The 21,441-nt window shown below is 43.5% G+C and overlaps 1 protein-coding gene across 20 annotated transcripts in view; it reads left to right on the plus strand.

Moving 5' to 3' along the window:
* The first annotated feature begins 1,264 nt into the window (after positions 1–1,264).
* c2cd5 (C2 calcium dependent domain containing 5) overlaps positions 1,265–21,441 on the plus strand; it is a 141,422-nt gene continuing 121,245 nt past the window's right edge. For 8 of the 20 annotated variants that reach the window (XM_038811040.1, XM_038811045.1, XM_038811041.1 and 5 more), the window contains exons 1-6: positions 1,267–1,583; positions 4,899–5,000; positions 11,941–12,027; positions 14,104–14,275; positions 20,524–20,619; positions 21,237–21,392. In XM_038811040.1, the coding sequence (XP_038666968.1) occupies positions 4,911–5,000; positions 11,941–12,027; positions 14,104–14,275; positions 20,524–20,619; positions 21,237–21,392 (601 nt within the window). In that variant the 5' untranslated portion in view covers positions 1,267–1,583; positions 4,899–4,910. Of the gene's footprint in view, positions 1,584–4,898; positions 5,001–11,940; positions 12,028–14,103; positions 14,276–20,523; positions 20,620–21,236; positions 21,393–21,441 lie in introns of those variants that run through there. The other 12 variants (XM_038811048.1, XM_038811051.1, XM_038811036.1 and 9 more) reach the window with 4 other exon arrangements.

The raw sequence follows: 21,441 nt of genomic DNA on the forward strand, positions 1-21,441 counted from the left end.
GAGCAGGGTAGGTATAGAGGGATATGGGCCAAATGCGGGCAAGTGGTACTAGTTTAGTAATCGAAACTGGGCGGCATAGACAAGTTGGCCAAAGGGCCTGTTTCCTTGCTGTATACATCTGTAAGTTCTATAATCTAACACACTAGTTTTTGCAGGCCCAATCAATTCTATTGTTCGCTTGGAGAATGATTTGTAGCCAAATGTTAAGTGTCCCAGCACATGTCAACCAGTCCAGGTGAGGTCACATCAATAACCCCAAGTATCAACATCACGGTTCCACTTGGACCTCCCTGACTCAAATAGGGGACATAACAGAATGTGCCAGCAGTGAGGGTTGACTTACAGGATGACCAAAGGTCCCATATTTTAAGGGATTTTCCTTATTTTATCTGTCCTTTGTCTCTTAAGGGACATCTTTTGTCCCTAGGGTACGTTTACTTAATTCGATCAGGACTACAAGTGAGTTCGTCGGCCGGCAGTCATAGAGTTTTACACCATTAAAAGTGGATATTTGGTCCATCATGTCTGCGTTGGCCATCACGCACCTGTCTATTACAATCCCATTTTCCATCATTTAGGGGACGATTTTGTGTCTGCATTCAACATCAGCGAGAATGGCAATGCGGGCGCAAAATCTCGCGATTTTCTTCCGTCTTCACTACTTTTTTATTTCTATCAGTTCATTTTCATTTCTTTCATTGATCTATTTTCCCCTCACCATCCCCCACCCCACAAATGCCATCTGGTTGTCCTTTGATACACTGCTCACATTTGTTCTGCCATTAACAAATTCCGATCTCATAATCTGCCACTATCAGCACCCTTCTTAGTCCATATCCTCACTATTTACATGCCCCTTGCCTTTCTGTTCTCGTCACCTTTATCAATCTCCACTTATCGTTGACCCTCTATCCAGCCCCACCACTCCATGCCACACTCCCACCCAGTATAAATCTGACTCTATCTCCAGCTCTGACAAAGAGTCATCGTGACTCGAAACGTGAGCTTCCTTCTCTCTCCACAGATGCTGGCAGACCGGTTGAGATTGTGCGGTATTTTCTGATTTTCTTTCAGATTCCAGCATCTGCAGTAATTTGCTTTTATCCAGCCATTGCTTGTTGCCTGTAACTGGACTCCTGGTTGCAGTATAACCATGGAGAATATGTAAACCCACCACTCTCTCACACACACTGTGTATCTAGCCACTAAGAGATGTTCATGACTTTGGTTTGGGGGTGGGTCACTGACTGGGCTGCCCCGGAAGTGAAGGCACAGGTGACGCTGGAAGTAATTCTGTGGGCAGTGGCTGAGGAGTTGCAGTTCCGCGATTTTGTTTTCATTTTTTTTCGGGAGTGGAGAGGGGGAAGAGAACCTTCCTCAAATAACAACAATATCCGAGGGAGAGGAGGGGATTGTGAGGAGCCTGGGTCGGCAGGGAGCCGGTGGTGTGTTTCTTTGGGAGTCCATGAGGCGCGGGGCCTGGCGCCTGTCGATGCCTCGGCCGGGGTTATGGCTGAAGAGGCGGATGGGGGGCCTTTAAGCTGTGCCGGGGGCGGCAGCGGCGGCCCGGATACCGAGGCCTGGTTCGTACTCGTTCTCCTGCTGCTGGGGTTTATGGAGAAGGCGGTTCGCGGTTGACAGGAGTGAGAAAGCACGGTTTGCCCTATTGCACCCCGCCCCCTTCACCATCTACACACACACTCCACACAAAAACAGAAAATGCTGCAACAGCTTCCGGGGGGGTGGCGGGGTCTGGCTGCATCTGTGGACAGAAAAAACAGAATTGCATGTCCCACATGACTCATTCGGAACCGGAGAGAGGCAGAAATGTGATGGGTTTCATGCTGTTGAGAAAGGAGGAGGGCCATTTCACTCACATTGCTGCTGGGCTGTGTTTTGGATGACTAACACTCTTCCCCCGAGTTGCAAAGCACTGACTTTTCCTACGCTGTTCAGATTCCTTTCCCCTTCATCTCTCCTTTTCCACCATTTAAGTTTCAGGTGCACTGATGTTTTGCATTTCTGTGACGCCATTCTACAAGTTCTCACTCAGTGTCCCAAGCCAATACTTACAATAATAATCTTTATTAGCGTCATAGGTAGGCTTACATTAACACTGCAATGAAGTGACTGAAAATCCTCTCATCACCACCGTCGCCTGTTCGAGGGAGAATTCAGAATCTCCAATTCACTTAACAAGCATGACTTTCGGGACTAGTGGGAGCAAACTGGAGCACCCTGAGGAAACCCACGCAGACACAGGTTATGGGATATCAAGCATCATCCATGGTTTAATTGAATGGTGCAGTAGGCTTGAGGACATTTAAATGGCTTCCTCCTGTTCCTCTGTTCTATTAGCGTCCTGTTTGTTTGTCACTCAGCGTTTAGAAATAATGTCCCTCACATGAATGTCTTTCACAACCTCAATTCACCCAATGAAGTACTTTTGAAGCGTGGTCACGATTGCCACATGGGAGGTGCGGCAGCAAATCTGCACGCAGCAAGCTCCCACAAAGCGCAATGTGAGTAAATAATTGGACAACTTCTCTTAATGGTTGGTGCAGCAGCACGATAGCACAGTGGTTAGCCCTGTTGCTTCACAGCGCCAGGGACCCAGGTTTGGTTCCCGGCTTGGGGTACTGTCTTGTGCGGAGTCTGCACGTTCTCCCTGTGTCTGCGTGGGTTTCCTCTGGGCGCTCCAGTTTGGTCCCACGAATCCCGAAAGACGTGCTTGTTAAGTGAATTGGATATTCTGAATTCCCCCTCTGTTTACCCGAACAAGTGCCGGAGTGTGGCAACTAGGGGATATTCACAGTAACTTCATTGCAGTAAGCTTACTTGTGACACTAATAAAGATTCTTATGATGAAGTGTTTTTGCACATCTGCTTTGCAACTTTAATCAAACAAGGTGCTGGAGTGGGAGAAGTTGATTGAAAGCGAGTATAGTGATTTACACTTGTTGCAAGAGCTCCTTTAACCCCAAACTAGAGCTTGTTATTTTCACTGAAAGAATGATGATGAGTCAGAGAATGGTTGAAACTTCAGAATTGATTTGTACTTAGCCATGCAATCACTTCTATTAAAAATCTAGTAGTATTGGACGTCTATTGTCAAATTACAGTTATATAGTGACTTTAATACCTTGACATTTCACAGATGGGTAGCAGTTAAACATTCGATAAGCCAGCAGTGGAAAGGCCACAAATTCAGGGCAGAGGTTATTCAGTACTGTAAATAATTACAGTGTGAACATTGTTGATTTTCGAACAACAATGATCAAGATATTTCACATTTTCATTCGGTATTTTGTAAACAGATAACAATTTGGACAGGTATCGAAAATAAGCCAGCTTTCCAGCTGATGTAACTCTGGTGCACCTGTAACTTGTGTGTCTGATTTGTTTGCTAAACATTTGGTATGCGTATCAGAAATCTAGTCTATTTAGAAATGCCACATTTGATCAACCTTTATCACCATTTACCATTGTAAATTGCTATGTTGACATGCCCCTTCTGATGTTGTTTCTGTGAAGTGAGTTGAATTATCTAATTATGTTGTGTTGCAATTTTTAAAAAACTTAGCAATACAAGAGGCAATTTCTTTCAACGTCTATACATTTTTCTCTCCCAGCATCTTGATTTGCCCATTCCTTACCAACAGTGTTCAAAAGTTGCAAAAATATACAGTAGATATCAAGTATTTCAAAATTATTTTATATATTGCTTGTTGATTTACGTTCAGAGCAGGAAACCAAGTACATGTGCTTCACTCCCAACGTCAAAGCCACAAACTGCACATCACCAATAAGGATGATTGCACGATAACTTGCTTATTAACATTTAGTCTGAGAACAAAAGAGACTTGTCTACTTTGCTCAATAAGAAGCCTCACAACACCAGGTTAAAGTCACCTGATGAAGGAGCTATGCTCCGAAAGCTTGTGATTTCAAATAAACCTGTTGGACTTTAACCTGGTGTTGTGGGACGTATTACTGTGCCCACCCCGGTTCAGCATTGACATCTCCACATCAAAATTGCTCAAAACCAATCTAGGAACTGGGTACTTCTGCACCACCTCTCAGATCCCCCTCTCTATTTTTTTCACCAAGTTCTTATTAATCTCTCTGTCAGTAAATTGAGGATCCTCCCACACTGCCCCTCTTGGCGAGCCATTGGATGCAATCACTTGCTTATTTGTAACTATCTGATTTATTTGAATGAAGTGCTATATTTAATGTCTCACTTAATATCCAAGCTCATTAGGAAGATGGTGTAGAACAGACTTGTTCTCTGTCTATTAATAATCAACTTGTTGGAAGCATGATTTTTTAAATGACAGGTACTATTAAAATTGTTATAAACCCGAACATTGTGCATTATCATATACTTCCATCTTTTCCTTTATGTGCTATCCCTCAGCAACAAGTGCAACTTGGAATCAGCTGCAATATGTTTTAAAGTCATCCAACTAACCCTTTTTATCATCCAAGATCCTAGCCTGTCGCTTCACAGTCTGTTTCAAGCCCTGGATAAATATCGCCTTAGCTTATTGAGAAAACAGAAAACAATTTGTTTGGCTCCCACGTGAAATTTCCACTTTGACCATTAGTTCCACCTCTGTCTTCTTAGCTGCTCACTTAAACTGAATCAGAAAATACTTGATAGCCTCATGCCCCTTCATTATCGAGAGCTACAATAATTGACCTCATTCTGTCAAATTCGTGTGTGTGAGTTGTGTGTTGGTTTAATACTGAGTGGAAGATTGAAGTTTTCTTTCTGAATTTATGCGTTCGTGCTCTGATTGCAGAGCATCTCTTGGAGGTTTTGAAGTTAAAACAAGTACTTGAAGAGAGATTTATTAGATACAGCCAAGTAACCTGCCTTTCTTCTCTTCTAGCAAACATTAACGATGCCGGGGAAGCTGAAAGTCAGGATTGTGGCTGGCCGGCACCTGCCGGTTATGGACAGGGCCAGTGACCTAACCGATGCATTTGTAGAGGTTTGTAAAAATTACATAAACTTTCTTATTTTTTTAATTTAGAGTACCCAGTTCATTTTTTCCAATTAAGGAGCAATTTAGCGTGGCACATCTTTGGGTTGTGGAGGCCAAACCCACGCAAACACGGGGAGAATGTGCAAACTCCACACGGACAGTGACCCAGAGCCGGGATCGAACCTGGGACGTTGGCACTCTGAGGCAGCAATGCTAACCTCTGCGCCACCGTGCTGCCTTTCATGAAATTTCTTATAATGATTAATATTTACCAACACACCAAACAGTACAGAAGTGATCCTCAATGTGATGAGGCTGGTTTAGCTCACTCAGCTAAATCGCTGGCTTTTAAAGCAGACCAGGCAGGCCAGCAGCACGGGTCGATTCCCGTACCAGCCTCCCCGGACAGGCGCCGGAATGTGGCGACTATTGGCTTTTCTCAGTAACTTCATTGAAGCCTACTCGTGACAATAAGCGATTTTCATTTCTTTTCATGAATTTGCTGTCTTCAACTGCAGGAGATGCAAATAGAAGAGCATCAATTGCAAGAAATATAGAGTGCAAAGCTGGCGGGGAAAGAAAGCCAATTAACTGAGAGAGTCCTCAAAAAACAAGAGAAGTGCACAGCCCTCTTGCCAGCTAGGCAAGAAGCCTTACCAGGAAACTGTGCTGTGGGTCCATTAGTCTCATTGTCTTGAGTCAGGCCCCACTCCAGAGACATAACTTAGCCTAATATTCCAGTGCAGTACGGAGGGGAGTGCTCCACTATCAGAGGTACTGTCTTTTGGGTTGAAGTGTTAAACTGAAGTCCAGTCTGCCTCCTCTGGGAAGTGTAAAAAGTCCCTTGGCACTCTAAAAGTGCCGAAGGTCTGGAGTTTATTCCCTGGACGTTGCACTGAAATGTGTTCAACATTATCAATGTCTAGTTAGCCGAAACAGCCTCTCAATTTCTCTGGAATGTTATGTAAAATTAAGTAGTATGTGCAACACGGAAAGAGGTCATTCATCCCATGTAATTTGTGCTGGTATTTATGTTCCACACAAATCTCTTCCATTCGAGCAAACTCATCTCTGTTTTAGTGTATCTTTTTATGAACTTTTCTCTCGAGCTCATCCAGATTTCTTCTGAAAGCATCACAGCTATTTGTCTTTACCATTACCTGTTCTAGTGAGTTACACATTCTAACCACTCAGTAAATAAATTTCTCCTCCTTTCCCACTGGATTTATTAGTAATTTGTCTTGCATTTAAGGCCCCAAAATTTAGATTGTCCCCCAAGTGAAAAAATTCTCTCTGCATCTACCTTTTCCAACCATAGAATCATAGAATTTGCAGTGCAGAAGGAGGCCATTCAGCCCATTCGGCCCTTGGAAAGAGCACCCTACCAATTGATAATTTTAAAGACTTCTATCTTTAAAAATTTTAAGCTTTCTGTTTTCTAAAGAAAAAGAGCCTCAACCTGTTTAATCTTCTCCCACAAGCTGTAATTTTGGGGCCAGAACTCAACTATAAATGTGGCCTGATTGGATATTATACAAGTTTAATATAACTTCACCCCATGAAATAAATCAGTGCTTTGTTCACAGATATAATTGCTTTGCTGATCAATGATGTTGCTTTTAGTGACTAGTTCACCAATATCCTTAGACTCCTTTGCTCCTCTACCCTATGTATTTTATCATTTGCTAAGATGTAAGTGATATTTTGATTTGCTTGAATCTAAAATGGATGTTAATAAGTGTAAAAAAATTCCGGCCCAAAGAAAATATGAATCCGTTCTCAGTGATGATAAATGAAGCAAACAATCAACTTACACTAAAATGCCAAAACAATTACTTTCGTTTCTACCGCATGTCCAAATTGTTCTTATGTTTTGAGACCCTCTGAATAAGTAAATTTGTCAGATACTCACATTTTGAGAGTTTGGCCAGGCCTGTTTTGTGGGAGAATCGTTTGGATGATTTGATGGATGGCAGTTCAAAGATCACAGAGATTTGGGCACATGTAGTTAGTTGCACACACAACTCACTTACATGCAAAATTCCGTTTGGAGCCGAGACAGATGTTATCTGGGTGAAAACCACTTGTGTGCCTTCAACGATCGTGAAATGTTGGATATAAGTGATTTGTACCAAGACTGCCTGCTGCGACTCCTGTCCTGTCTGACTTGCGAACTACAGTCCCAGCTCTATGTACCCTTTCCTCGCCAAAGTCCTTGAATGTACTGTCACCACCCAAATCCATGTCCACCTTTCTCAACTCTGAATTTCCAATCTAGTTTCCACCCTGCTACAGTACTAGAAGAGCCCTTAGCAATGCTATGAAGTAAATCATATGTGACTGTAACCTTGCTAAACTATTGTCCTTGTTCTTCTTGATCTGTTTGCCTCTTTAAACTTGTCATGCAAGGCTCCCTTTAAGAAAAATGTGTTTTATCCAATGGCTACAGTGATGTCACTGTGTGGGTGGAGCTGGGCTGTGATTCTGTCTTGTACTTTTGTTTTGAACTAAAAGCTGCTTTGTGGCTCTGAGTTTTTGGCTTCGTTTTCAGTTGGGAGCTGCAGTCAAACAAAGAAGGTGTATTTTTGGTTTCTCTCTCTGCATGCTAAAGAATGTCTCCAGATCACTTGATAACTTCAAAGTAATACCTGTTTATAAGGAATTCAAACCTACTGTTTTTGTAGAAAAAGGGTGTTTGGCTTATGGATGTTTTTAGGAAAGTTATTAAGGGTTAACTATAGAGTACTGTATCTTTGGGGGGGGTATTTGTGTTGGCAGTTGATAAGATGTTTGCTGTGTAATAAAATACTAACTGGATTCATAGAATAAACCTTGTTTTGTTTAAAAATACTTAAAATCTCTATTGCATAACACCTGTATGAGGGCCCTTGTGCTCCTCATATGCAAAATCTATGAAAAGTTGCAGGTCAGGTGAACTCCATGATATACTTTGGTGTTCTCTAAACCCTGGCCCATAACAACCTCTTCTTGCCGCTCCAGTCAAAACCAGAGATGACTTACACTGTCTTCTCTACCCATTCCCACACCATGAACTATGGACTCTCTCAAGGATCTTTCCCCAGCATCTTCCTCTTTCATCTTTATATTTTGGCATCATTGACTCCCTCTGAAAATGTAGCATCTGTTTCTACACTTGCCCCAATGAAAGCCAGTTTATTTCACCATCACCTGTCTCAATCCCTCTACTGTCTCTAATTGACTGCTTATCTGATATCCAGACTGGATGTGCAGCGATTTCTTCCAACTAAATAGAGGAGAAGCCATTTCTTTTGGAACCCGCAACAAATACTAGCCACTGACACCATCCTTCTCATTGAGGATGAGCAAGACCGTTTGCAATCTTGCTATCATGTTTGACCCCAAGACAAGCTTCTGACCACATATCTGCGCCATCACGAGGGCTACTTATTTTCACCAACATAGAATTGCATGGCTCAGCCCCTGCCTCAGCTCATCAGCTGCTGAAACCCTCATCCAGACTTCTTTTTAAAAAATTTAGAGTACCCAATTAATTTTTTCCAATTAAGGGGCAATTTAACATGGTCAATCCACCTAGCCTGCACGTCTTTGGGTTGTGGGGGCGAAACCCACTCAAACACGGGGAGAATGTGCTAACTCCACACAGATAGTGACCCAGAACCGGGATCGAACCTGGGACCTCGGCGCCGTGAGGCAGCAGTGCTACTCACTGCGCCACTGTGCTTCCCGCTCATCCAGACTTCTGGTAACTCGGGAATTGATGCGCCGGTGGCTGGGGAGGCAGAAATAGTAGCATCGATGGATGCGGAGAAAGCGTTTGACAGAGTGGAGTTACCTGTGGGAAGTGCTCAGGAGGTTTGGGTTTGGTGAGGGATTCATCAGCTGGGTGAGGTTGCTGTACAGCTCACCGGTGGCGAGTGTGGTGACGAACGGGAGGAGGTCGGAGGACTTCCGGCTTTCCCGGGGGACGAGCTCCCCTGCTCCTCGCGTTAGCGATTGAGCCCTTGGCCATGGCGCTGAGGGATTCGAAGAACTGGAGGAGGATTGTGCGGGGGGGGGGGGGGAGCACCAGTTGTCGTTGTACGCAGATGATTTACTGTTGTACGTCGCGGATCCGGCTGGGGGATGCCAGAGGTGTTGAAGATACTAGATACTTGGGGAGTTTGGGGACTATTCGGGCTACAAGCTCAATGTGGGGAAAAGTGAGCTGTTTGTGTTGCACCTGGGGACCAGGAGAGGGAGATAGGGGAGCTCCCGTTGAAGAGGGCGGAGAGGAGCTTTAGATATCTTGGGGTCCAGATAGCTAGGAGCTGTGGAGCCCTGCACAGGCGTAACTTTTCGAGGCTGGTGGAGCAGATGGAGGAAGAGTTCAGGAGGTGGGACGCGCTGCCGCTTTCTTTGGCGGGCAGGGTCCAGTCGGTTAAGATGATGGTGCTCCCGAGGTTTTTGTTTCTTTTCCAGTGCCTCCCCATATTGATTCCGAAGGCTTTTTTCAAAAGGGTGAACAAGAGTATTCTGGAGGTTGTGTGGGCGCGGAAGGCCCTGAGAGTAAGGAGGATATTCCTGGAGGGAAGAAGGGAGGCAGGCGGTTTGGCGTTGCCCAACCTGTGTGGGTATTACTGGGCTGCGAATGTGGCAATGATTCGCAGGTGGGTGATGGAGGGGGAGGGTGCCGCATGGAAGAGGTTGGAGGTGGTGTCCTGTAGATACGAGTTTGGAGGCTTTGGTGACGGCCCCACTTCCACTCCCCCCGGCAATATATTCCACGAGTCCGGTAGTGGTGGCGTCCCTCAAACCTTGGTGGCAGTGGAGGCGGCACAGGGGAGGAAGTGAAGGCCTCAGTGTGGGCCCCGATACGGGGCAATCACCGGTTTGCACCGGGGAGAATGGATGGTGGGTTTGGGAGTTGGCACAGGGCAAGCATCAGACGGATGGGGGACCTTTTCCTCGATGGGAAGTTTGCGACTTTAGAGGAGTTGGAAGGGAAGTGGGATCTCCCCCCTGGGAATGCTTTCAGGTATATGCAGATCAGGGCGTTTGTGGTGCGGCAGGTGGCGGAGTTCCCGCTGCTGCCGCCTAGGGAGGTGCAGGACAGGGTGCTCTCAGGGACGTGGGTCGGTGAGGGGAAGATCTCGGCAATTCATCAGTTGACGCAGGAAGAGGAGGCGGCCTCGGTGGAGGAGCTAAAAGCAAAGTGGGAGGAGGAGGTAGGGGAAGAGATTGAGGATGGGACGTGGGCGGATGCCCTGGAGAGGGTAAACTCGTCCTCTTCTTGTGCACGGCTCAGCTTAATTCAGCTGAAGGTGCTGCATAGGGCGCACATGACAGGGGCCAGGATGAGCTGGTTCTTTGGGGGGGGGAGGACAGGTGCGGGAGGTGCTCGGGAGGCCCGGCGAACCACACCCATATGTTTTGGGCATGTCCGGTGTTGGAGGGGTTTTGGAAGGGGGTGGCGGGGACTCTGTCCAAGGTGGTTGGTTCCTGGGTGGAGCTAGGCAGGGGGCTCGCGATCTTTGGGGTAGCATCGGAGCCGGGAGTGCAGGAGGCGAAAGAGGCTGGCATCCTGGCCTTTGCGTCTCTAGTAGCCCGGCGCAGGATTCTTTTACAGTGGAGGGACGCGAAGCCCCTGAGCTCGAAGGCCTGGATTAACGACATGGCCGGGTTCATCAAGCTGGAAAGGGTCAAGTTTGCTCTGAGGGGGTACAAGGGTTCTTCCGCCGATGGCAACCTTTTCTCGACTTCCTGGCGAAAGATTAGAGGGTGGTCAGTCTCTGCAGCAACCTGGGGGGGGGGGGGGGGGGGGAATGGTACGGGGTGGTGGGTTCGGGGCTTGTTAAGGGGGTTTGTTTTTGCGACGGTGTGCTTATTATGTTTTTCTTCCTTGTATTGTTCGTTATTAATTTATTACTTTGTATCGGGGGGGATTTATTTTTCTGTTTCTGTGTAAATTTACAGCTTGTTTACTTTAACCGTGGGGAGAAAATATGTTGTTGAAAATCTTGAATAAAAATTATTTTAAAAAACACTCTGGAATTGACTATTCCAACACCCACCTTGCCAGTCTTTTATCTTTCACTTTCAATAAACTTGAGCGAATCCAAAACTTTGTTGCCCTTATCCTTAGTCCCATGTATCCATCACCCATATGTGCACTGACCTGCATTGGCTTCTGGTCCAACAGCACCTCAATTTTAAAATTCTCAACCTCATTTTCAAATCCCTCGTTTGCTCCCCCCCCATCTATATCTCTAATCTTCTCCAGCCTTACCTACGAGATCTCTATACGACTCCAATTCTAGTCACGTGCACATTTTGTGTTAATTACTCCACCATTGGTGACTGTCCCTTCAGCTGCCATGTTTATGAACTCTGGAATTCCCTTTCTGAATCTCTCTATCTTTCCTCCTTTTAAGGTGTCCATGAAACCATCATTATTGACTAAGCTTTTAACCATCTGCTTTAATATCTCTATGTGGCTCTGCATCAAATTTTGTTTGATGATGCTTCTGTGATGATGTTTTAGTTTGTTGCTATATGAATGCAAATTGTCATTTTTCGCACCAGACACAAAACATAGAGGAAACGCCAAGACCAAAGTTCTTCCATTGTCCCTCAGCCAGCACAAGGAAAGTCAAATTTTGTGGTCATTTATCTCCTTGCTGTTGGTGGAACCTTGATGTGAGCAGATTGGTGCTGAACTTTCTGCTTCCCAACAGTAACTGCACTTCTAAAATATTCCATTGACTGCAAGACTCTTCAGATCATTTGAGGCCATGTAAAATTATATATAAATGTATGAATGGGTCATTAGTAAGTCATCTCTGCCTGCAGATTGATGCAAAATTAATGTTCCAAATCTTCCTCTGCTTTGATTAAAGGAGGAAATGTATGGTAGTGGGGTTTAAAAAGAAACCTTTGTTTCTTTGTTTCCCTTTGTTTCTTGCAGGTAAAATTTGGTAATACAACATTTAAGACTGATGTGTTCCCTAAGTCTCTCAACCCCCAGTGGAATTCAGAATGGTTTAAATTTGAGGTAAGATTCATAACAGCTTAATCATACCATAAGATGAGACAAGATAATGTGTATTTTGTGTGTCAAATGCCCCATACCCCTAGCTCGCTTGTCTTATCAAAAATCTGTCTAACTCTACTTTGAATGAACTCAATGGCACAGCCTCCACTTTCTGGGAAGAGAGTTCCACAGACTAAGGACCCTCTGAAAGAAAATTATTCTCCTCATCTCTGTCATAAAGTGAGATCTCTTATTTTTAAACAGTGTCCCCTGGTTCTAATCTCCCCGCATCCACCAGGTATCTACCCCATCAAGTCTCCTCATGACCTTGTATGCTTCAATAAGATCACCCCTCATTTTTTTAGACTCCAATGGATATAGGCCCAACCTGTTCAATATTTCCTCATAAGATCAGCTCCTTTCCCAGGAATGAGTTGATTGATCCTTTTCTGAACTGTTTCAATCACAGTTATATTCTTTTTCAAATAAGGAGACCAAAACTGTACACAGTATTCCAGATTTGTCTCGCCAAGGAACTATAGCAAATATTCACAATTTCTATATTCTATTCCCCTTGCAAATCAATGCCAGCATTCCATTTGCCTTCCTAATCACTTGCTTTACCTACATGCTAACCTTTAGTGATTCGCATACCAGGACACTGATTCCTCCGTACCATTGCAAACTCTCCATTTAAAGAGTGCTACATTTCTATTGTTCCTGCCAAAGTAGACAAGTTAACATTTTCCCACATTATACTTCATCTGACATATTCTTTCGCACTCACTTTACCCTATTCTTGAGCTTCAATATAAGAGCTCAATTCTTCCTTTAATCGTGTGATTTGTGAGGTTGCACAGCAGTTAAATTAATTTTGATATCTTAATCAAATGCATACTGTGATGATATGCATAATGTAAGTTTGTACATAATGTTATGCACGACCTCCGATCACTAGGTGGCATTGTAACCTCGTTACCATGTGATCTGAGAGACGGGGGCTGATCGTGCTCGAAGATAGACGTAGTTGCAGTAGTTCCACAAGAATTGTTTAGTGTTCGTTGTTTGTTAGTTTGTTTATCCGAGTTATCTTACAGTTTGTTCTATAATAAATTATTTTAAACAATATGTTCTGTAGTACCTCTTTCCCTTCGGCCAGTCTACAGAACATGACACATACCTTTATTTGCCCACGTTTTGTAGTCTGTCGGCAGAGTGGAGGAAGCTTTACGTTTTCGTAAAGCTGTGCTGTGCAATCTGGCCTGGCAGGTCTTGATGATGAAACTAGATTCCTGATGACAGTATTCACCAGCCAGTTATATGTATTTTTCATGGTGCCATCTGTTAACATTAGACAGGTTATCTAATATTTCCTCTACCAGTGGACGGGTTGCCTTTTCCGCTCATTCCTCCACCATTTGTTCCTCCCCTGCAACCACCATTTTACTCCTGTCCCTGTCGTCTCAGCCGGCCGCTGGCGGAGCCCTGTTTTCAATTCCATTTCACTGCGCTCCAGTTGCTGAATCTATCCTGAAGCCACAAAGCCAGATCATTGCATTTTCTGGGCATGCTTCACTTTTGAAAATAACATTGAATATTCTTTGGATTGTACATATAAAAGTGTCCCAATTGTGCTGTAGGAATCTGATTTGCATACAACAATGAGATGCCATGCTTCTCCAAGACTGTTCAAACTGTACCACCCATCTCTGAATAAATGGAAGCAGATATTTACATGTCGGGTTGAGGAAGATTGCAGTTTTTCAGGGTTTAGCCATCCCTCCCTGCAACTAGCTCACATCTGTTTAATTATCTTGTAGCTTTGAAGGTGCATAACTTCATCATAACAGCAAAATAATACATTGCAGGTTTAATGTTCTTGTCCTTACAAAATCTGGACTCCTGATGAGTAATGCCACAGAAGCACTCTAAAATGTGGTTATAAGAAAAACAATTCATGTAATTATTCTCATAGAAATTTAACTGATAGCTCAATTCTTCATGAATATTATAAAGAGCAGAATTTGCTGCCTGTAAAACCTGAGTTTAATTACAGGAAAGTCCAGTAGATTCTATTAACTGGAAATGTGTTTGCAGGTTGACGATGAAGACTTGCAAGATGAGCCATTGCAGATCACAGTCTTGGATCATGACACTTACAGTGCTAATGATGCTATTGGAAAAGTATACATTGATATTGATCCTTTGTTATCCAATGAAGCTGCAGCCATTCTGTCAGGCTGGTTTCCAATCTATGACACTATTCATGGTGAGTATGCTTTTTGACAAGTGATGATCATTTTTCTATTGGTAGTCTGCTTTTCTGGTGAGGACCACTGACATTATACTTTAACTCTAACATCGCAGGCTAACCTTCCCGTTTTCAGTGAGTGCTGCCATACATATGGTTTATAGTACTTAAGTACACTAGGTTCTGCATATAAATTAAGTTGAAAATCTGCTTTCTGGGCTCCATCAATGCTATTTGTTACCATGTGTGGTCACTTCTGTTTTAGATCATGTTTGCGTGCAAATTTATTCAGTATCGTAGTTCTTTCAAATTTACAACGCAAATAAAAGGGAAAATGAGCCAAGTGTTAATCTTTCCTCTGCAATGTTGAAACAGAACTTAAAGGACTATTCCAGAACAAAGTCCACATATCTTTGTAAAATAATCTAATACATTTTTTTTCTTAATTTAATTTAGGCTTAAACATAAAAGCTCACTGGTGGAGGAATTTCTATGGTGTTTCGAGTGCTGGCTAATAATAACAGCTACCTCAATGCGAGGGAGATGGTCAGAAAATGTAGTTTCAAATCCTAAAAATCAAGGAACGCATCCCCAAGCTGCTTTTTATGGGAATCAGTTTTGAGTCGTGAGAGTCTGCCTTGGAAATGCAGGGCATTATTAACATTCACATCCAGCTTGCAATTGGATCTTGATTTAAAATTTAAGAGCTGCCACCTGAGTTCCCAGGGCTCAAGAGACCCAGCAGTAAATTGAAACAGGAGCTGCCAGCTCCAACAAGTCAATGCCTTTTACAGCGCTCCCTGCAGGAATGATAGCTACCCCCTCTGCTGCTCCACAAGGAAGGCTCCAAACTTCTGCCTAACATTGCCTCGCAAGTGGATGCTGCAGTCGTCAACCCCTCTCCAACCTGCAGTTATTTAACTAAATTTAATATTAATTCTCTTTACTCTGCTTATTTCCGGCAGGCTTTGAGATTGCCAGGATTTGTCCCCAAGAATTCCCCCGGCTGCTGACTTTTTCTTTTCCACCCAGTGCCTGGTGAACCTGTCAATTGACTGGTTACTGACACCAAGCAAAAGAGAAAAATTCAGCAAGACCCTTACACCCCTGGTGTCAATGGGTTTCTCCACGTTCCCCTGCACACTCCCCACCTCCCTGCAAACCCAGAGACCATGATGTTTTAATGTATTGAGATTCTTCCCTCTCACAGTGGTAATTTACATTTATATTGTATCTGTCATAAGAAAAATTTTCAGTGTTCCATAGTTAGTGGAAATGAATGGAAGAGAAAGTGATTAGGAGGAATCACTGAAGCCCTGAATAAAAAGGCACCCATGGTTTTCATTTCACTTTAAACTTTGTCCTTAAGTTTCTATTATAATAATGCACAGCTGGAAATATGTGATGTTAAGTAAATTCATCCATTTGGCATAACATAACTGGTGTTGGAGCAGCTATTATGCTGACCTAATTGTCCTTGGATCGATAAATCAGAACAACATATGGTAGAAGAATTGAAAAATGCGACAATGATTTGTACAAAACTGCTTTGCCACTTACAAGTGCAGCATGAGGGTTTCTGTGCCAATGTAGTTCAGATTTATCTCTGAAATCTTGCACATGAAATACGCAAGACCTAAGAAATGTTTATCTATTTTTCAGTCATTTAAAAAAAAATTTTAGAGTACCCAATTCATTTTCCAATTAAGGGGCAATTTAGCATGGCCAATCCACCTACCCTGCACATCTTTTGGATTGTGGGGGCGAAACCCATGCAAACACGGGGAGAATGTGCAAACTCCACACGGACAGTGACCCAGAGCCGGGATCGAACCTGGGACCTCAGCGCCAAGAGGCCGCAGGGCTAACCCACTGCGCCACCCCTCTATTTTTCAGTCATGTTGGAAAGTCATGGGGATGGCACCTGGCACAGTGGTTAGCACTGCAGCCTACGGCGCTGAGGACCCGGGTTCAAATCCCGGCCCTGGGTCACTGACTGTGTGGAATTTGCACATACTCCACGTGTCTGCATGGGTTTCACCCCCACAACCCAAAGATGTGCAGGTTAGGTGGATTGGCTGCACTAAATTGCCCCTTAATTGTAAAAAAAAATAATTGGGGACTTTAAATTTGTAAAACAAAATGTTGAAAAGTCACCAGAATTTTTAAAAATGCAATTTAATGGTAATTGGATCACAACAATGGTCAGTGGTACCAGTGTTAATAACTTTGGGCTCAGCAAGAATTTCTCAGTGTGATTTGTATCACAGTCTATACCAGTGTTCTTCAAACTTTTTTCCCGGGGCCGCTTTTTTACCAACCGGCCGACCTTCACGACCCACGCCGGCTAACCCTCGCGACCCACCATTTTCTCTTACCGTTAATGCGAGAGGTGAGCCTGCTTGGTCCTCACGATCTCACTCCAATCAGGTTCACAGGAAGAGAGGGATATGCGCATATTGGGTGAAGGATTTAGCCGGTTCCTTTGTGGCGTCTTCATCTTTGTGAGGACGGAAAATCCAACCTTGCACATGTAGGTCGTTGTGAAGGGCAAGAACAACAAAATGCTTGTTTTACTCAACTCCTGATACTCCTCAAGAGATGCAACACTAGAATGCTGACAGCCTCATGACTTGCGCCGTGTTTTTAATATGCTGTCACAGCTGAGACACATAAGCTCAATTTCTTCTTTTGGAGTCAGCTGCAAGTTAAGAACTGATTCTGGGGTCTCACACTCAAAGGGATTTTTCATCCACCTCCTCTCTCTCAGAATCTTAAACTTCTCCTCTGGAAAGTAGCGACCAAAATTGTCGATCAGGGCAGCCAGATGCAACTCAATAAGGCTTGCCAATCCATTTACAGTTTCCTTACTAATGCTGTTTTCTTCAATGTGTCGTAGCAGTGTGGGAAACATGTAGTAATTTTGGCTTTGTACTCTCAATTGCCAAACTTTCAATAACTTTTGGAAAGCTTTGATTTCTTCAGTGTCGAAAGCAATCATCCTTCCCTTGCAATTTGAGGTTCAGTTCATTTAGAATTGAAAAGATGTCTGCAAGGTAAGACATTGCTAGCATCCAAGTTTCATCAGCAAACAAATCAGCCAGAAGGGACAATTTCTCGAGGAGGAAAGCTTGGATTTCGTGCCTCAGTTCGTAGACTCTGAGAAGCACCTGACCCTTTGACAGCCAATGTATTTCTGTGTGGAACAATAAATGTGTGTGCTCAGCCCCCATATCGGAACACTTAGAGTGTCAAAAAGTCTGGTATTGAGTGGGCTGCATTTAATGAAATTCACAACTTTCACTTTTCCTTTCAACACCGCTTCATGATTGGATGGAATTCCTTTCGATGCCAGTGCCGCACGGTGAATAAAATAATGATTCCAAACAATGACCTGACCAGCTGCCTCCTTAATCCTTACTCTAACTCTGCTGTTTTTCCCAGTCATGTTGGCTGCTCCATCACTTGTGATTCCTCTGCAATTACCCCAGTCGAGCCCGCACTTTCCAACCACAAAACTATCCAAAACTTCAAAAATTTCTGCGCCAGTCGTGTGGGTTGCTAAAGTCAGGTAACACAGCAAATCTTCAACAAATTCATTGTGCCAAACATACCTAACGTATACTAGGAAGGTTGCACAATCTGAAATGTCTGTACTTTCATCCAGTTGTATTGAGAATGCCTGCGCTGATTTTAAATGAGAAATAAGCTGGGCTTCTAATTTCTCAGCAATATCAGAAATTCGGCGAGACACTGCTATCAGTAAGTGGGATGCATTTCACTTTGTCAACGAACCTCTCATCTATGACCGTACGAAATATATCTAATGCTGCAGGGAGAATTAATCTCTGCAATAATGTGGGGCATTTTCTCTTTAGCTACACGGTAAACTTATCATGTAAGAGGCTAATCGTACTTTGTCGTTTAATGTAACATTTCTGCTGAGGACTTCAGCTGACGATTTAAGTTCTCGTTGCATCCTTTGAAAAAAATCAAGAGGTTTGTCCTCGAACTCGCCATGCTCAGTCTTCAAATGCTTTTGAAGTTTTGAGGGTTTTAAACTTTCATTTGCCAGCACTTCCCTGCATATAACGCACAAGGGCCTTGCATCCTGATTTGCATTGGCACAATTAATAAATCCATACCTTGAAAAATCGTCTTTGTACTGCTTTGTGCCTGATTTCAGTTTCTTCTTAATGGGCTGTTCACCAGAGGCCCTGGAGCTCACACCAACACTGCTTTGTCCTGCTGTGGATTCTCCTGAGCCACTCTCTTAAGCAGGTTTAGGTGTGAGATCCTGGCTTGTTTGTGTCTCTGGCCCTCTCTTCCTTATAACAAAACGATCCATTTAAAATTTTACTGTCCTGTTGCTTGTTTGCTAACAAAATGGAGGAATCGCAATCGTGCCCAAAGCACATGACATCGACGTTCGGGGGGCGTGACCTCTCTGCCTCCCTTTAGGCAGGAGGTTAAATAGATTAGGTAAAAAAAATCTTCTGTGTCTCTGCAGCAGCCGGCATTTATTAATGGCGGCGGCAAACGGCCTTCAAACTGGCCGCTATAGTTTTGCGCATACGCACCGATGATCGGGCGTGCATGCGCAGTGCGGCTGAACATATTTTTAAAAATCGACCGCATTGCGCGTGTGTGCCCGATCATTGGTGCACATGCACAAAACTATATAGTTTTTTAATATGTTCGTGGCCATTTTGAAGGCCCTGTTGCCTCACAGCTCCAGGGTCCTGGGTTCAATTATGAGGGGCATGGATAGAGTGGATGGGCAGGCACTCTTTCCCAAGATGAAGGGGTCATTCATTAGGGGGCATAAGTTTAAGTTCCCTGGGGCAAAGTCTAGAGGAGATGTGTGAGGCAAGTTTTTTACGCAGAGGGTGGCGAGTGCCTGGAACGCACTGCCAGTGGGGGTTATGGAAGCAGATACATTAACGGCGTTCAAAAGGCGTTTTGACAAATACACGGATAGAATGGATATGGAGGGATACGGCACTCGGAAGTGCTGAGGGTTTTGGCCATGGGTGGTATCATGACCGGTACAGGCTTGGAGGGCCGAAGGGCCTATTCCTGTGCTGTATTGTTCTTTGGGGATAGACTGGGAGGCAAGAGTGCTGGCTGAATGGTTGGGAAGCCTTTCTGCCATCATGGCATTTAGCCAGTTATAGGTAGCACATGACTGCCGAGAGACGAAGTGAGTTACTTAAGTGGCCTCTTCCTGTCTGCACTGGCATTTTCCCTACTCTAGAGCGTCCGTCCGCCACATGGGGAAAGCACTATAAAAACCTTTCGTACTCTTGCCCGACAAAAATCCTACCAATCTCAGTTTTGAAATATTCAATTGATGTCCTCCTGTCTCAACAGCTTCTTAGGGCTGGAGTTCCTGACTCCCACAAGCCTGTGTGTGAAGAAGTGCTTGTTGACATCACCCTTGAACAGCTTCGCTCTAACTTTAAGGTTATGTTCCATTGATCTGGACTGCCCCACCAGAGCAAATAGATTTTTCTATCTATCCCATCAAATTCTTTAATTATCTTATACACCTCAATTATCCCTTAATTGTGTTTCCAAACCTAGTCTATGCAACCTGTCCTATTATTTACCTCTTAGCCCCTGCATTATTGGGAGGAAGATCTGCCTTGTGATGTGCCATATGTGACAGAACAACAGATTTCTGATATCGCAAATATGCAGTTGAGGGACATATTGCAATGATGTATGCTGGTCATCATTTAATCAATGATATGACGCAGTTAATATTTCAGTGTCAGTATTGTCTTGCATCAGCTGCATGCAGTTTAAGCTGGTGGAAAAAAAATGGATTAAAGCTGAATAAAACAAATATAAACTCCGAAGTAGAACAAAGCAAAATAAGACTAACATCGAAACAACAATGAGAATTGAGCTTTGTTTTTGTAGTTCATTTAATTCACTGTACCATCTTCAAAATTCAAGATGTGGAGATGCTGGCGTTGGACTGGGGTGAGCACAGTAAGAAGTCTTACAACACCAGGTTAAAGTCCAACATGTTTGTTTCAAACACATGTTTCTGGAACATACCTCTTCGTTCACCTGAGGAAGGAGCAGTGCTCCAAAAGCTAGTGTTTGAAACAAACATGTTGGACTTTAACCTGCCGTTGTAAGACTTCTTACTGTTCAAAATTCAATGAAGTTGTGTTAACTGGAATGCCATGTCTGATTACATGCTTGGCTCTATAATTTTATTGTCATATTTAAATAGTATATTTTTTAAACAGGTATCAGAGGGGAAATTAATGTTATGGTGAAAGTAGATCTCTTCAATGATTTGAACCGCTTTAGACAATCTTCATGTGGAGTCAAGTTCTTCTGCAGTAAGTTTTGTCCTAAGTCGTGAGTGTTTTTTAAATTCTCAATACATATTATGCAGTTCACAAATTCAGTTTAGTATAACATGCATGGTCTTGCGGTACATTTGTAAAAACCGTTTCTGTGGAGCATTTGATCATGCAAAGGTGATGGATATCTCTGCTGGTGAATAACACATTTTTCTACTCTCTGCACCCGCTTTCAGCATTGTGCGATTTCATATTAGGTAGCAAAGCCACATGGAGGGTGGTCAAGATCCATCTATCTCTCACAACTTTGGAGTTTACTCTGTGTTCCTGGATGTTTTCAGTTTTCACACCAGCACTGTTGCTGAAAGTATTCACTGCCAAGCTGTCAAACCATCAAGCTTTTCTCAATAGACAGGTCGCCACGAAAGTTGAGTTTGAGTTGGACAAAATGTATTTTCTGTGGGACCTCACAAAACCAGCAGAGAAAGGAAACTTTTGTAGAATCACAATAGTTACAATGTCTGGATTCAATTCACAGGCAGCAAAATTAATTTTTCATATTACAATATCACTGCAGTCTGCCTGTTTAAATTGCTTTATAACCATTTTGCTTTTTTGCAGAGTAAGCTTTGAGGTATATTTTTTCTCCACAGCTACTTCCATTCCCAAGTGCTATAAAGCCGTGACAATCCATGGGTTTGTTGAAGAATTGGTCGTAAATGAGGATCCAGAGTACCAGTGGATCGATAGGATACGCACACCAAGGGCTTCAAATGAAGCCAGACAGAGGTTAATATCACTAATGTCAGGTAAAAAAAAAATCTTATATTTTGACAATGTTTGTTAATATAGATGTAT

Source organism: Scyliorhinus canicula, chromosome 11 (genome assembly GCF_902713615.1).
Source record: "Scyliorhinus canicula chromosome 11, sScyCan1.1, whole genome shotgun sequence".
Lineage (NCBI taxonomy): Eukaryota > Metazoa > Chordata > Chondrichthyes > Carcharhiniformes > Scyliorhinidae > Scyliorhinus > Scyliorhinus canicula.